At 42.1% G+C, this 16385-nt stretch overlaps 1 protein-coding gene across 4 annotated transcripts; it reads right to left on the bottom strand.

Moving 5' to 3' along the window:
- Nucleotides 1–1748: 1748 nt before the first annotated feature.
- Nucleotides 1749–14425, bottom strand: hsd17b12b (hydroxysteroid (17-beta) dehydrogenase 12b). Of its 4 annotated transcripts, none has more exons than XM_034527115.1 (11): nt 14039–14425; nt 10098–10144; nt 9535–9610; nt 8792–8899; nt 8582–8646; nt 7954–7998; nt 7389–7423; nt 5948–6029; nt 5087–5152; nt 4811–4960; nt 1749–3189 (listed from the first exon to the last, which is right to left on the bottom strand). In XM_034527115.1, exons 1-11 carry the CDS (start codon nt 14214–14216, stop codon nt 3082–3084), a joined length of 960 nt encoding a protein of 319 aa, XP_034383006.1. In that variant the 5' UTR covers nt 14217–14425; the 3' UTR covers nt 1749–3081. The 4 variants fall into 4 exon arrangements, with proteins under 4 accessions (XP_034383006.1, XP_034383016.1, XP_034382997.1 ...); XM_034527125.1 differs by having other exon boundaries at nt 4801–4960; nt 14039–14404; XM_034527106.1 differs by lacking the exon at nt 1749–3189 and adding an exon at nt 3824–4151 and having other exon boundaries at nt 14039–14395.
- Between the last annotated feature and the right edge of the window lie 1960 nt (nt 14426–16385).

Raw genomic sequence — 16385 nt, forward strand, 5'->3', positions numbered from 1 at the left:
GCTCGACAAAAAAAATAAAAATAAAAATGTGTATCAATAGTGCCCCCACATGGAAAGGCCTGAAAGAAACTAATGGCTTTCTGTAAGCCAGCATCAAACACAGCTTTTTTTAGTGCTCCCATTTTAAGCACCATAAAAAAAATTAATTGACTTGACGTTGATGTTTAAATGTTCCGCATAAAAATTTTGACAGATTTTTTTCTTTTTTTGCATTCGCAACAGAGAAAAACAGCCCACAACATGAATTAAAAACAAACAAGCTTTATGATTCATTTCAAAAATCTTTAAAACGTGCGCATTCAGAAAAAGAAACGCTAATCACGTGACTCACAACAACTCGGCATTGTGAATGTAAAGCTTTGCGAAAAACCCACGATGTGACGAGGCATATTTTCTTAAAAATGTGTTTTTAAAAGTATACCTTTTCGACTCGCTCTCGCCGTATTATGGTGTTTTTGCCCCAAAATACCACCGCCGACGCAGGTTTTTACAGTCCGTACCCGTAAAATACCGTCGACATCGGTTGGTCTTCAAACTGTTTTTTATTTATTTATTTTAGGGAAGCCAAATGGGTCAAACATGTCACAGCCACGCGAGAACCTCCTCTTGGAGGAGCTCATCTGGTGCTCCTCCTCAGGCTCTCCACGGTCTGCAGGAAGGACCGCAGGGCTTGGTCCTCCTCCAGGGTGGAGCAGTCCTCCTCCTCCTCCTCCTCCTCGATGATGCCACACTGCACGCGGCGGCGGAGGAGGAGGAGGCGGGGCTCGCGTCGTCCGGCCCTGCAGACACAAGTCGTGGCCAGGGACTGGGGGAACTCCTCCATCACCAAAGGCAGCAGATGGGCGGGGAGCATGTCCATGCTGGTCGCCATGGTGAGTGGTGGCCCAAATGCAGGGGGGGGGGGGGGGGGGGAGAGAGAGAGAGAGGGAGAGATGGGACGGGGCTGTTCGACCTTCGCTGTTTTGTTTGCAAATGCCGGCGTATCTGATCGGACGAAGTCTTTGGTCGAGATGATTAAAAGAAAAGAATTAAATTAAGGAAAATGTGAAATCCTCAAATCTGTGAGAGCCGTTTGATATTCAGTCCAGAGGGTTCTGCTTGATGAGAGACGATGATTGGAGGGATCCCGTTGCTGCTGCCCTTCGCTTTGGATCTCTGCTGTGAAATCACAGTGAGTGAGTGAGAGCGACGCTGAGCTCCTTTTATTTACATCTCTACACACTCCCACTCGTTTCTTCCTTTGGGCTTCCCTCCACACACACACACACACACACACACACACACACAGAGCTCCTCTCTCTCCCACTCTCCCTCTCCTACATTGCTCAGCGATGACACACTTCCGCAGCTTCCATACCGGTGCATCGGAATAATCTCCTCCAGAAACCGTTGGCATGGGAACCGGACGGGGATGCGTTCGCCGAAGGGAAAGAGGCACGACGTGGAGGAGGCAACACATTTGCATGGGGCTGTGAAAATGACGAATAATGGTGGAAAAACGCTCGAGGGAGTTACATGAGCAGACCAATAAGGGTGTGTGTGTGTGTGTGTGTGTGTGTGTGTCGTTTATTACATAGAAGACCGTGTGCATTTGTTTACAGTTTGATATTTACTACACATCTAATTGGTAAATTAAAAATGTAACTCTTCTCTTATCACGCCTTCCCGTGAATTTTGCATAAAATAAGCCAACATGTGTAAAAAAAAGGTGAAAAGCCGGCAAAAGAAGACAAGAGCAGACCGATGACTGAGGTTATTAGAATCGATGTTTATTTGAGAACAGAAATGCAATTCAGCTTTCCCGGGTGTTCTGGTTTGCTCGGCTTTTTGGCCCCACAACAACAACAACAACAACAACAACAACAACGACGACGAGCACCGCAGGTATCGGGAGCGAGTAAAGCACTTTGGACACGAGTCGGTCCCCTGATGCTGCGGCGAAAGAGTACAAGTCGCCCGTCGGGGGCCGATACAATACGACTTAAATCTCAGCCCAGAGACATCGATGCAACGGGACTTCTACTCAATGAACACACACACACACACACACACACACACACACACACACTACATGAACACTTGCTCATTGGCTGGTCCCGTCTGTGCATTGGGTCGGGTTTTAACAGTTTTAGTAAATCAAAACATTTAAAAAAAAAAAAAAAAAAGGTAAACGTCGTTGTTGCGGTGGAACTTTTAAAAAGAGAGACAAACGACGACTGCGTTTGTAAAAAGGATGAAACTCATAATTGTCATATTCCTGCAAAAAGCTCTCCGTCTGTGCTGGTCGTCCACGTCCAGAGCGCCTCCACTTTAAACGTCACACGGATGAAATGTAGTTTGGTTAAATTAAACACGCAGCCCCCCTTAACCCCCCCCCCCCCCCCACCACCACACACCTCCCAGCAATACCTTCGAGAAAATGTTAAGACGAGAAGAAGAAAAAAAAGCAACGCTTTAATGAATTTTATGCTCAAGAAGAAACTTCTGATATTTGAAAAAAAAGAAGAAAAAAAAAGAAAAGCGAGCTAAAAATCCCATTTCAGCCTTTTAAATCTTAATAAAACATTAAGTGCTGCGGAAAGCTGCACCGGCGAGTAAGTACCACCTCCAGTGTTCTCCTAAACGGCTTTAAGCGAGCCAACAGAGCTAAGAAGCTGGTCACACACACACACACACACACACACACACACAAACACCCAGAGGTCTCCAACGACATCATTTCGGCTTAATTTTTCCCATTTCCCTGTTTCGCAGACAGATGGGTGGTTTGGGGAATCTTTTTTATTTTATTTTTCTCGGGTATCCGCATTAGCATTAGCGCTCCAATCATTAAAAAGCCGATCACTCGACGGAGCGCCACGTTTCTTTTCACACAACTGCAACAGATTGAACACACAGATGCGGCCTCGAGCCGTCGGAGGAGGACTGGGAGTTATCGCGGGGAGGCGTTGCCCAGAAACTGTCACATCTTCTCTTCCGTGGTCCCACGATGGCGGCGAGTCGGGGGAGGGGGGAGTTATCAACACAGCTGGTCCGCCCCTCGACCCCCCCCTGGCCCCCCCCCGGCCCGAGCAGCTCCGCCTAACCCTGCTTCTGCTTCTTAAGGTAACGAGCGCGCTGGGACAACCCCACCCCCATCACGTGGCTGTTGAGGAGCCTGGCGGGCAGCAGCGCCGTGGTCACCCAGCCCTGCGGAGGGGAAAACGACACCGTCGGCATTCACGAATAAAAACAAGAGATTAGCATTCGACAAACCGCGGCGAGCGGATGAAAAGTGCAGGAAATTGTTGTTGTTTTGATGGTCGTCCGGCAAATTAAAAATCAATTTAAGCATTTAAAAAAAAAAAAATTTAATTTCTTATCAAAAGCTACAAATTCCTTGTAAATTACAGCAAATGTATTTCTTTTCACATATTTCGCATTACTAGACCGTATAGAAAAAAAAAATTTTTCCCCTTTTGCCGTCACGAAGGTTAACGCGACGGTTTCCCGGACGACGGGCGAGGCCGCTGAAACCGCCGATTGTGTTCTAAAAGAAGAACCAGAAGGTTTTTAATCTTCTTTTTTAAGTAAGTGGCAGCTTTATGAAGCGTCGTAAATGGGTATTTCATTGACTTACCATATTCACTTAAAATCACCAATACAGATTTTCCTATTTAATTGCGTCGTTTTAAATTTCTCACACGGATTTACTTTAAAGCCGGAATGTGTTATTTTTTTTTTCTTTTCCTAAATTGATATATATAATTAAATCCGTGTAACGGCGTGTAATGAATTACGGAGACACGGCGGTGATGCGCCCTTCACTTCCACATCCATTTAGTTTTTTTTTTTTTTTACGACCGGCAGCGACGGTCTGGTTTTTGACCTTGTGACCACGTCGGCACAACGAGGGCTTCACCGGGCGTTTTTACAGGTGTGTGTGTGTGTGTGTGTGTGTGTGTGTGTGCGTGTGTGCGTGTGTGTGTGTCGTCCAGATGAAAACCGAGGATTTGGCGTCTCGACGGCGTGATCCCATCGCAAGATGATCTCATCATCATCATCATCATCATCATTATTAGTATTATTTTATAGGTTTCCAGATTGCAGCGCCGACAGCAGTCCAAATTAGATACTGGTGGATTATAACTGGGAGCTGGGCCAAGCTGTAACTGGTGAGAGAAAAAAAGGGATTATCAGATGATGGGAACAGACGCTCCGAGCTCGTGGGTTTAGTGAAATATAAAAATCCATGCAGAGTTTAACTCATCGGCAACCAAAATGCACCGAATTAACAAAAGGCTCGCTTAAGCCGAATGATTTATTGACTCCTCCCCCCCCCCCCCCCTTTCCCCTCCCCCTGTACACTGGAACGATCGGCATTATTTATGCGTGTATCAATAAACATGATCATTGATATGTAGGTCGCACAGTGGGGGGGGGGGGGGGGGGGGGGGGGGGGGGGAGGGGAGTGAGGACGCCTCGAACTAGCGGAACTGAACCTCCGCAGAGTAAATTACAGTATCCCGCTCTGTGTTTTTTTTTTTTTATGGGATGTTTACCTCGTGGCGGACGAGTTCTCGGCGGGACGGAGACGAGCAGTTTTATTTTATTTTTTTTAAACGGGCTTCTACGTGCGAAAGGAAGAGCTTTTGGGTTTCCGCCCCTCGAGGAGTCGCTCTTCAGTTTGGTTCAGACGGGTGAATTCTCTTCTGGCTCGTTCGTGTGTGTGTGTGTGTGTGTGAGAAATGTCCTCAAAAAGGAAGCCCAGAAGCCCAGAAGCGAAGGTCCGGGAGAAGAAAGGTCACTAGCGTTACATACCGAGACTTACCATGACGGCGTGGGGAAGGTAGCCGTTGGTCTGGGTCTGTAAGCCCACCGTGTTGAGCTCGGCTGACACGTAGCGCTCCGGACTCGGCTTGTCCAGCGTGGCGCGGCGGATCTTACTCAGCTTGGTCACGACGAAAAACGGCAGAACGCTCTGAAAAAAGGGAGGAAGAAGGAGGAAGAAGGAGGACGAAGGAGGACGAAGGAGGAAGAAGACACGGAAATGAACAATGTTGTTTTTAACCATCGTTATAGAAGCAGCCGGTTTTGGTTCGCTCACCTGGACGATGACGCCTTTGCTTTTGTATTCGGCTTGCAGTCCTCGGGAAAAGAAGTCCACAAATGCCTTAAATTCAATTTAAAAAAGGGCAAACTACAGTTACAATTTAATAAAATCAAAATAAAAGATGACACCATTGCATTTCTATTAACAGAGTCCAAAATCCTCAGTCCCGAAAAGGGAATACGTGCACGTAAGAGTTCAAAGCACAATGGGCTTCCACCATGTTAACGGCGGGTGTAATGAACTGAGGCGATCGTTAAATCGGACATTAAAATGAAGATTCACTCTTGATGGATTTCGGGCGCACTTTTTTTAAATTTTTTTTAAACGTGTATTGCTGACACCTGGATTTAGAAGATGGAACATTGACTCAGTGTTTAGACGACGGCACATCAATCAGGCTGAGGTTGTTTTTTGTTGTTGTTTTTTTGTAAGCTAATAAACACACACACACACACACACACACACACACACGAGACAGCCATATGCTAGCTTTTTAATTGGTTCGCTACCTCGGGAACCGAGTTAGTCGCTTTCATTTTTGCAACAATTAAACCATACTTACACACAATGTATGCATGTATGTATATATACATATATGTGTTGGATTTTACAGTAGAATGAGTGACTTAGACTGTTGTGTTGAGGAAGTAGAGAGGTATTCATTGCCCTTTATTGGACAACTTCAACATGCATATTATCCAGCAATCATCCGTGTTTATCAGCGCATGACCAAAACGCAAAAAGAAAAATGTATTCATGTAATTGGATGTTTTTTGTTTTGTTATAGTTTAGGTAGGAGAAGCATAATTCTGTTACGGTATGCTACCGACTTTAAATTGAGAACCACGCGATTACCTTGGAGGCGGAGTAGACGGTGAGGAGGGGAACGGGGTACATCCCGCTGGCAGACGAGATGTTGAGGATGGCCCCCCTCTTCCTGGAAAACAAGCAAACGCTCATTTAGACTGACGAGTAACGCATAGCACGAGAGAAAAAAAGGGGGCGGGGCAAAGAACACTGAAAGCCAATCCCAGCAGAGGACACGGTGCTCTGTGAAAGCCGCTGTTGTCGTACATCAAAGAAGAGCAGGCAGCTATTGATAACGATCAAAAGCACGATCGATATTTATAGACAATTGTTTTTCATGCAATATTTAAAAACGAAACTTGCAGGTGTGTTTTTAAAAAAAAAAAATATTATTTTTTTTGTCCGTTTTGAAAGGAGATTCCACTCTTTTAAAATCAAATATAACGTGACGTTTTCATGCACACACACATTTCAGTGAAGATCTGATAATATCGCACATTTAAATTTACTGTCAAATGATGTTTTAAATCCATGTCGCAATAATACTTTTTATTTCCCCTCAGAAAAATGGTTAAATGTTGATGATAAATTATACTTGAATAAACCGTCTTTGTTATTTGTTTTGGTGAAATACACTGTGTAGATATATATATATATATATATATATATATATATATATATATATATATATATATATATATATATATATATGTGTAGATATATATATATATATAGATATATATATACACACATACATATATATATATATATACACACATACATATATACATATATATATAAATACATGTTTAATGTTTGCAGGGATGAAACAAACATATAACGCGTTGATAAGTGAGTTTTGGGTTATTATCTCAGGACAGAGCAGCGCTAACGGTTTCCCCCCGTTTCCAGTCTTTGTGCTAAGCTAAGCTTCATAGTATCAATTTTCTCACCCGTCACTTGGCACAAAAATTCAATGAGCATATTTCGACGGATTTTATATTTATTTATAAGACACTTTCCTGTTGAGGGGATATTTATTATATATACAAACTTCCATCAAACGTTTCAAAAGATGCTTAAAAGACAATTTAATTGCCGTTTTGTATTATTGTCCATGTTTAAGGTTTTTTTGGGTTATCACTATAGTTGTTGTTGATATTATACATCATGGTAAAATACTTTGTCAACGATATTACGTCGTCATACCTTTTGTGTATTCATTGTGGTCAAATTTAAATAATACATCGGTGGAGGCTTCAAATAAAGCCATTGGGCTTTCTGCCTCTTCCTGCACCGGGATATTAATTATTTATCTCCGTTATGTTTGTGTATTTATTTTTAACTGTGCAAAATAAACAAACAAAAAAAAAAAGTGACAACTTAATGACAACTTTAAAACGATCATATCATCATTTTCAACTGCTTGAAACATCTGTGCTTGTGTTGTTATTATTACCACACACACACACACACACACACATATTACCTTTCCACCATTCGAGGTAAAACGAGACGCGTCATCTGGAGAAACAACGAAAAGAAAAGAGAGAGACAAAAAAAGAAAGTTTATGAACGCATGTGTGCATCCGCCTTTGTAAACACGCGTGTGTGTGTGTGTGTGTGTGTGGGTTGTGGATAGCAATGGGAGCCGTTTGAAGAAGATATTGAATGACATAAATTAAGCGTAAAAGAGAGTGGGAGGAGAGACGTCCTCCCGCCGCCACATGCGCGTCTTTATTAGTGCCGTTACCTGTGGGGTTCCCCACCCCCCACCCCCCTCCTCCAGGCCACTTAAATCCACTTAATTACTCGACGGGCAACACAGGCGTCGCGGTGAGACGGCATTTATTTAAGATGACCTGCGGCGGCTAAACGAGTGGATGCCTGAACACGTTTTCTTTGGAGCGCACACATAAACACACACGAGGCTGTAATCGCTGCGTCTCGAGTTTAAAAAAAAAAAAGAAGAAGAAGGAAAAACACTCGCGATTCATTTTCCTCTTTCTTGTCGAATCAAAAAAAAAAAGCCATGAATTACGTGAACAACTCACCTGGCACACGGACGTCACGTTGATGTTGACCATGGTGTCGATGAACTGAAACGAGAAGAACGGGGAGCGTCACGGCAACTAGCTTTTAAAAAAAAAAGACCCTTTTAAAAAGATTTAGTGTGAGACCTCTCGTCTAGGAGTACGTCTGTGTGTCTCATGCAAAAGAAATTAAACTTTGTGTGTATTTTCTCAGGGAAGCAAAAGAATGAGCAAGACCGGTTGTTGTTGTTGTTGTTGTTGTTGTGGCACGGTAGACTTTTGTTTCTGTGTGTGTCTGATTATGTATTTTTCACAGTCTTATACTTCAACACGTTTTTACAACTAAATGAGACTCTTATGTCTAATTCGCGCCCGAGTATAAATAAATAAATACAATATAAATACAATAAGCGAGTTAGAATAAAAAAAAAAGTACAACATTGGAATCATCTGACTCTTCAGTTTATTCAACAACAAAAAAGGCAGACATTTTTAAAAAAATGACTCCCGTTCATAGTGAAGCGAGATTACTCAAAACAGGAAGTGCATTAAAAGACATCATGGGATGTGCCATTATTACCACTTATGTTGCGGTCAATCCCACACACACACACACAAACACAGCGATTAACCCCTTTTTTAAACTTACCGTGTCGAGATTGGGGACGTTGAGGAAGAACTCGGGGTACGAATACGATATCCCAACGTTGTTCACTGGAAGGGGGGAAAAAAGAAAAGGGACATCGAGGCGGTGGCAATGAGTTCAGCGTGTCGTTGCTCTTCACGGTCTTAAGGGGGCAGCAAAGGGCTGAAAGAACCGTTCTGATTACATGAAGGAAAAGAAACCAACGTGTGTTACCCAACACTCCGATCTCCAGTCCTGCCAGCCCGTCTTCGATCTTCGAGTAGATGTCGACGCCGCTGAAGTCCGCCGCGATCGTTTTGGTCTCCACGCCGCATTTGCTCGCTGAAAATAAAAAAAAAAAAATAAAATAAAAAGCACGAAGCGCGTCAATAAAAAAAATCAAAGAAACCCGGAAAGACCACGTTGCTGGCAGACCGTCACTTTTGGAAAAAGAGGAGAGGAGGAGAAGAAGAAGAAGAAGAAGAAGAAGAAGGAGAAGAAGAATTTAAACCCTGAAATAATCCTCCTCCTTCAACAAGGATATCCCTCCCTTAAGAGGCAGCTTTCATTTAATTGGACAGATTCACTTTCGGCTCCGGCAGGAAGCTTTACGGCCTCATCGCCGAGTCCAGCTGAAAAAAAAAAGGATCGCTCATGAATAAAAACAAGTGACGTCGTTTAATCGGAGTCACTTGGCCCACGTCGTGCAACTGAACCCGGCGGACCGAAACCCGGGCACGACATTAGACGCCTCGGCCTTCAGACTGCGAGTCCTTGTTGATGTGGGATTAGTCAGACTGATGGATTAAAACTGAGTAAATATTGAGCTGCATATTGTATTTCGCACCTGATTTATGTGCTTAAAAAAATAATAAAAAATTTGAATTTCCATGTCTGACGTCATATTTCTTTGTCTGCATGATTAAAAAAAATTAAAATTAAATAAATGTAAAGTAAATGATGTTCATAGGACTCACAGATCGCCTTTGATACGTCATCCAGCTTCTCCTGAGAGCGGCTGATCAGCACGATGGCGAAGCCTCTGCGGGCGAGCTGCAAAAGTCGAAACACACACACACACGCACACACACGTTTTAAGTTAGTTTAGTAACATTAAATCATTCGTATTGTTCCGTCAACTTGTATTTGACTTGCAGCTGGAATTTTTATTAAAATAAAAAAGGTCAAACAGGATTATTTGTTCCGTCTGCGCGGGAACGTCACAAAAAGGATGTCGGGCGGAGGAGAGAGGGGGCGGGACCTTCAGGTTCCGACCAATCGGTGACGACTACCTGTCTGTCGGCTCCACGCTAGCTTTCCTTTACGCGGGTAAACTGGGATAATAGTGGAATCGTTGAGGCCTCCGCACCCGCAGGTGAGGCAACTAAACACACCACCTGGTCAGAAGGTAAGCGTTTAGTAAAAAGCTTTTCATTAAATTACTCATTTTCAGGTTCAAACCTGTATTTTGGGTCTCCACTAGAACATGTTTTAATGGTTTAATTGTCTTTAATGTTAAAAAGAAAAAGAAAAATCTTACCTCCTCCGCGTAAGCTTTCCCGATCCCGTCTGTGGCTCCGGTCACAACTAAAATGGAAGAAAGGAACAACAATAAATAATTTTAAAAAGTATTATTCCGAACTATATAAATGTCGTTAATGAAATATAAATATAAAGTTAAATAAAAAAAATAATAAAAAAGGCAAGATGTAAGGAAACTGTCTGGTTCACGACAAATTATATATATATATATATATATATATATATATATATATATATATATATATATATAAATAAATAAAAAAGGAGCACAGACAAAGTTGAGAGAAGCACGATACTGAATAATAAAAAATAAAAAGACACCAGTAAAGGATTGTTGGACATCTCATCAAACCACCGTGTCTGCAGCCAAAAGCAGCCTCCTCCACTTCTACAGACAAAGAGCGCCACCCACAGGAACTTCATGTCAACGCACACAAAACCCAACAGCTCAAAGAGTTACGGACCGAGTGACCGACGACGTGACCTCTTGGGGGGGGGGGGGGTGGGGGGCTCTGTCATCAGTCCAGCGAAACGGGTGCCCTGGAACTGCCCGTCACAAACAGCCTCTTCTTAGCAACCCCCCCCTGCCCCCCCCCCTGTCCATCAGAAGGAACTATTCATCACACATCTGGCTAAATATAACCAACACAAAGTGGATGGAGAGGGGCCTCTAGGGGGCGCCAGCGGGGCTCTTTGACTCTCGTGCTCATTAAATATACGACAGGCGAGGTGCTCAAAGTGCAGCCTGTATTTAAATAATCAAAACTTAGCCGTAATAAAAGTAAAGATTGACACTATTAAACTATAAAATAAAAAAAATATTTAAATAGCAACTGATTTATTGGCAACATATAACTGCAAAATGTGCATCCTAAATAAAAAAAACTAAAAAGAAAAAACTACAGCTTCGATGACACACACCTGGCACCTTGGCTTTGCGGCTTCATCATTTATTTATTTATTTAATTTGAGTATTATAACCGCAGAGCGCTCCTCACACACACCTGATCGCTGCCGCTTTTCACCAGGTGACGTTTTGTGCTTTTTGCCCTCAACGTCGAACACAAGCGGGGGGGGGGGGGGGGGGGGGAGAGGAAGTGACAAACACGAAACGTAGGGGATCCTGGGGGCAACTAAAAATAGCACGGAGGAGAAAAGGTGGGGGGGGGGGGGGGGGGGGGGGTGATGCCGAGTCTGCAGGCACAACAGTGAGGGAAACAAGAGGCCGGGGATATTTTTAGATGCTTGAGAATGAATTGTTTTTGCAGTCGGAACGCAACAAAAATAAATAAATTAAAACCCAAAAAAAAGATGCTTTTTCCAGCTGAGTGCATGTTCCCTCCAGTCCAATTAAACAAAATCTATTTTTAGGGGGGGGGGGGGGGGGGGGCGGTGCCGTCTTCTGCCGAATGTAGGTTAGCTGCTCTAAATGGCGACGCCGGCTGTCAACCGTTGTTTTTCTGGGTGTCGGGGGTTTGATAGCCGGGGTCTCACTGTCAGAGATAATTGAAGGACTGGGAACACGTCATCTCGCTCTGCACCCAAAAATAAAATAAAAGCCCCCCCAAAAAAAATATCCTGCCCCACATTTCCAGACTCGCTTTCTTTTTCTTCCCGCTGGGAAGAGGAAGAGGAAGAGGAAGAGGAGCAGAAGGAGGGTTTCATGTGGAGATAATTGGTCGAGTACATGTTTAGTTAATTCGACCAGCAGCTGCGATTAAGACGTCAACGGTTCGATAAACATCTCAGAAAATATCACATTTCAATAATAAATATTAAATCATAATAAGGGTCCATTATCAGGAATCAGTGGGCGACGTGGAGGCCATTCATTCATTCATTCATTCATTCATTCATTCATTCCCTCACTCTCACCACGGCTTCTTTTTTACCGGAAGACGGTTTGATTCCATCTCCCGTGTTAACAATGTGGGCATGTTTTTTATTAATTTAAAACCAGTTAGCATGCGGACATGTGACGTCATAAAAAGGCTCCGACACGAGCGATAGATAATGAAGGTAATGTCTCAGATAGCAAGACGCCATTCATTCATTAGGATGCCCCTGTTAAGACCGCCACAGTCTCTCTCTTTCTATAACACACACACACACACACACACACACACACACACACACACACACAAAGTCTCGCTGAGGAACGTGAGACGTGGGTAGCGGTGAACCAGAATCCCCGAGTCTCGTTTGTGAATGGCTCAGGTCCTCTTACGTAATCGAGTCCACTTCACAGAGACAAACTCTTGTGAATGAGAGCAGCCGGCGGGCTGCTTTGCCTCTCTGGATATTATGAATCATTTTCGCATGTGGGGAGCCTGATCCAAAAATATATTTATTTATTTTAGGTACGTCTGACGCGTTTCCATTTTTAGCTGCACACAAAAAAAAGATTTTTTTTTTTTTTTTAAAAAGGCCGCACGCATCCTCCAAACATTTTGGGTTTCTCTGGCAGACTGATGAGCAACACAGTTGAGAAACACTGCTCACATTTTTTTGTTGTGAATGCCGGCTGACATCACAGATAATTGGATTAATAGTAATTAAATAAAAAGTGATTGATTGGGGAATATGCACCACAAATGCATGAACGATTTTACCAAAATCAGACATCCATCATCTTCTGAGTTCCACTAATGAGGGATGCAATAAAAGACTTTTCTATATATTCCTTTCCAAATCATTAGTCATAAAAAGGTCTACTAATACGTGTGTGTATTTTTCTGATGTGGACCTTGAACAACAAACATTAGAGCGATCCCAGCTGTGTGTGTTCAAACTGGCTGAGCGAGGCCGGACAGACGGAGAGCGTTCATCCCGATTCGATAATCCCCTCGAGCCGTAATCCCCCGACAAGATTTACTACACACACGGGCGACAAAAAGGCCGATCGTTGCCCGCTCGTTCTTTTATATTTCTGGAGCGCCGCGGTCGGAGGAGGAGGAGGACAAAAGAAGGGCGACGGATTTAAAATCTTATCAGTCGACTTGTGAGATTATGCAACAGAAATGACGACGTTAAAAAAAAAAAAAAGGAAATGCGTGTGTGATAAACATCCCGGAGTTCGGCTTTTATTAAACAGCTCTGCATTGAAGTTTACTTTTACCAAATTGATATCGTTTTTGTTTACGGTTGTCTGTAACTTCCACTGTATGAGGTCATAGTCGTAGCTGATGTTGACCTAGACTATTGACCTATTAGACACGACTCTCATTCCAATGCAGTCGTTATAAAAGAAATACTGCTACTCTCAAATTGAAGTTATATCAAAAAAGTCCTTTTCTTTCCCCAGACACAAAAAATGTGTTATACCGTCAGCAGTGTCTGTGGAATCTAAATATTATAAGCTGGAGGTGTTTCCTGGATGCAGCTCCTCTGGCAGGTCGGTCAAAGGAGACATTGCTCAACAGGCCCTGTTATCTTTCACTGATAGAAAAAGATGGGACTGTTGGTGGGTTAAAGTACTCCATTTATGATTGATTTTAATACAACGTTTTTTTTTATTAAAACACTGGGTCAAAGTATTATACAAATTCAACTGGAGGCTCTTGAAGTTAGTTAAAAAAAGAAAAAGCCTCAGTCAGAGGCGCAACCCTGACTTTCAGCCAGAAGAGGTCAGTAAACAGTGCTGCCAAAGAGCTTGCTGAGCAGCTGCTCTTTCGCAGCAACACAAAAATATTATATTATATATTTTTTATTTATATTTATATATATATATATATATATATATTTATTTATTGTTATTATATACATACATATATATATATATATATATATATATATATATATATATATATATAGTTATCTTGAACTTTATTTATTTTTATTTATCGTCAACAACCTTTATTATTTCAACACTACACAGCACATGCTGTATATAAAATTTAAAAAAATAATAGTAATAAAATGACCAATTCAGTTTCTCACCTGCCCATTTCCCCAGTTCCGTGGGTGACACGAGCCGTCCGTTGCCCAGCACCCACACCCGGATCCCGGACAGCAGCCGGTACGCGGTGCACACGGTCAGCCAGGCCGCGGTCAGAGCGCCGAGCCAGAGCAGCGGCGTCTCCGCGGCCCCGAACACCGCTTCTCCGCTGGACCACATTGCCTTCAAACCTACACGCTCCTCTGTCTGGACTATCCGGTAACGGCAACGTCTGGGCGTGTAACACCTGTATTACTTTTTATTAAAACTAAATAAATAAGAAACGCTCAAAGTTCAAATGCGTGCGACAAAAAAATAAATCAGAATATTACTTCCGCGTTGCACGCTTCCGCATCAGCGCTTCGGCTGTCTGTGATTGGTCCGTTTTCTTCTTCGCTAACTGGTTTAGAAGGCAAGTTGCAGAATAATCTGAGCTTTACTACCCCCTGGTGTTTAACATCAGACCTCCTTTTCACAGGTCCCGTATTTTATATAGATATAGATTTATTATTTTTGTATTATTATTTAAATTAAAAGTTATATGTAATTTTCTGAGCGGTTATGATTTTATGATTTTTTTAAAAATATTATTTTTATCTTCAAACTTCTTATGTAATAGTCCTGGTTCTGTTTTACTTATAATAAAAACATTAAAAAAGTCAATCAATGATTGACCCAAAGGAGTTTGTAGCTTTTCTTTTCTTTTTCTAGGTTGAAAAAAAAAAAAAATAGCCGTTCATGATTATGTAATTATGTATGTGTAAATAATGTCTTTATCTAAAAAAAATATATTTATAAATGTATATTTTTAACAAAGTGGCCCAAATGTGGATTTAACTAGTACAAATAATGTTTTTAATCATATTTGTTCATTCAATTTTACAGTTTTCCTCCAAAAACACGCATGATGCTTCGGCTTGAATGCATCTGTTTTTATTCTCCTTTTCCTTTTTAATGTCTTTTTACTTCAGAGAAGTTACAAGACATAATTGAATCTAACTTAGGATACAGACAAACACACACACACACACACACGCACACACACACACACACACACACACACGCACGCATGCACACAGGGAGCACACGACTCAGCCAAGTGGAGCAGACAGCAGTGGTCTATAATGTGAGAGTGAGCGTTACATAAGAGCATCGCGTCTAAAAATAGAAATGCAGCGATGGTAAACAGGAGCCTAAACCCGCCGGCTCGGAGCTCACAGAGGAACCTGAATGAAACGTGGATTAGAGCGCCGCCTCGGACTCCAATGGACCCGCTGCTGGTCACCACCGTGAGGGGGGCTGCGGGCCAGTACAGTGGGCCCCATGTCCAAGTGAGGCGGACTTAAAACTGTTGCATTGATAAAGAAAATTAAAAAACATCAACATGTATTAAAAGTACATGGACATCTTTTACGGAGAGAGGATTCAGCACCACATGTTGGTGGACAGCTCCTGTCTGACAGCACAACGTCACACAGACACACACGCACACACACACACAGACACACACACACACACACACACACACGCGTGGTTACTCCAAATGCCGTGGTGTTATTCACTAGAGGTACACATGTAGAGATCAATAAGGAGGCACAATAGAGGGGTTCACACTGATTTTATTGTAATACTGCTGGAAAGAAATGGTTAAAAGCATTTATAAAATTAATACAAAACACACACAGACAGTTAATAGGATTCAGTTAAAGCAAAATGACGTTGATATTGTTAACACATTAATTAATTGGTATGCTGAACTGGGTAGGTTTATTTTTTTTTTTAAACTATTTTATTCCAGTTTTTTAACTATAGTCCAAAGACATTATGACATATTTAGAAAAAAAGACAGAATGACATCAAATGATGTTCAATCAATAAAAAGAAAAAAGTGAGAGGAGAAACCACACGAGGGGAGAAAATAAATTAATAAAAAGGACAAAATTAAAAGAAAAACTAAGAGAGGGCATAACCAACACAATCTTCACAGTGTGCGCAGTAAAATCATAATGTAATTGTAATTATAGTATTTCTTTAGTTGTTTTGGTCAAACACTTTTGTACAGACTTGCTGAAAATATCGTGCACGTTCGTGGTTTTTAACGCCAACCTCCTTACCCCCCACACGCAGAAAAATAATGGTTCTTTAGAAGAACCATCACCCACTAAAGAACCATTTGATCTATTTGGATGGTTTGTCATATGGTTCTTTGGGATATTAAAGGGTTTTGATTCATGTTTGGGCTATTGGATGGTATAAATCAGTTAAGAAAATTATTTTAAAAGGTTCTTTAAAGAGCCTTTTTTCTTCATGGTCTTCAAAGAACCATAAATGGTGCCTCAAAGAACCATT

Source organism: Cyclopterus lumpus, chromosome 3 (assembly GCF_009769545.1).
Source record: "Cyclopterus lumpus isolate fCycLum1 chromosome 3, fCycLum1.pri, whole genome shotgun sequence".
Classification (NCBI taxonomy): Eukaryota; Metazoa; Chordata; class Actinopteri; order Perciformes; family Cyclopteridae; genus Cyclopterus; species Cyclopterus lumpus.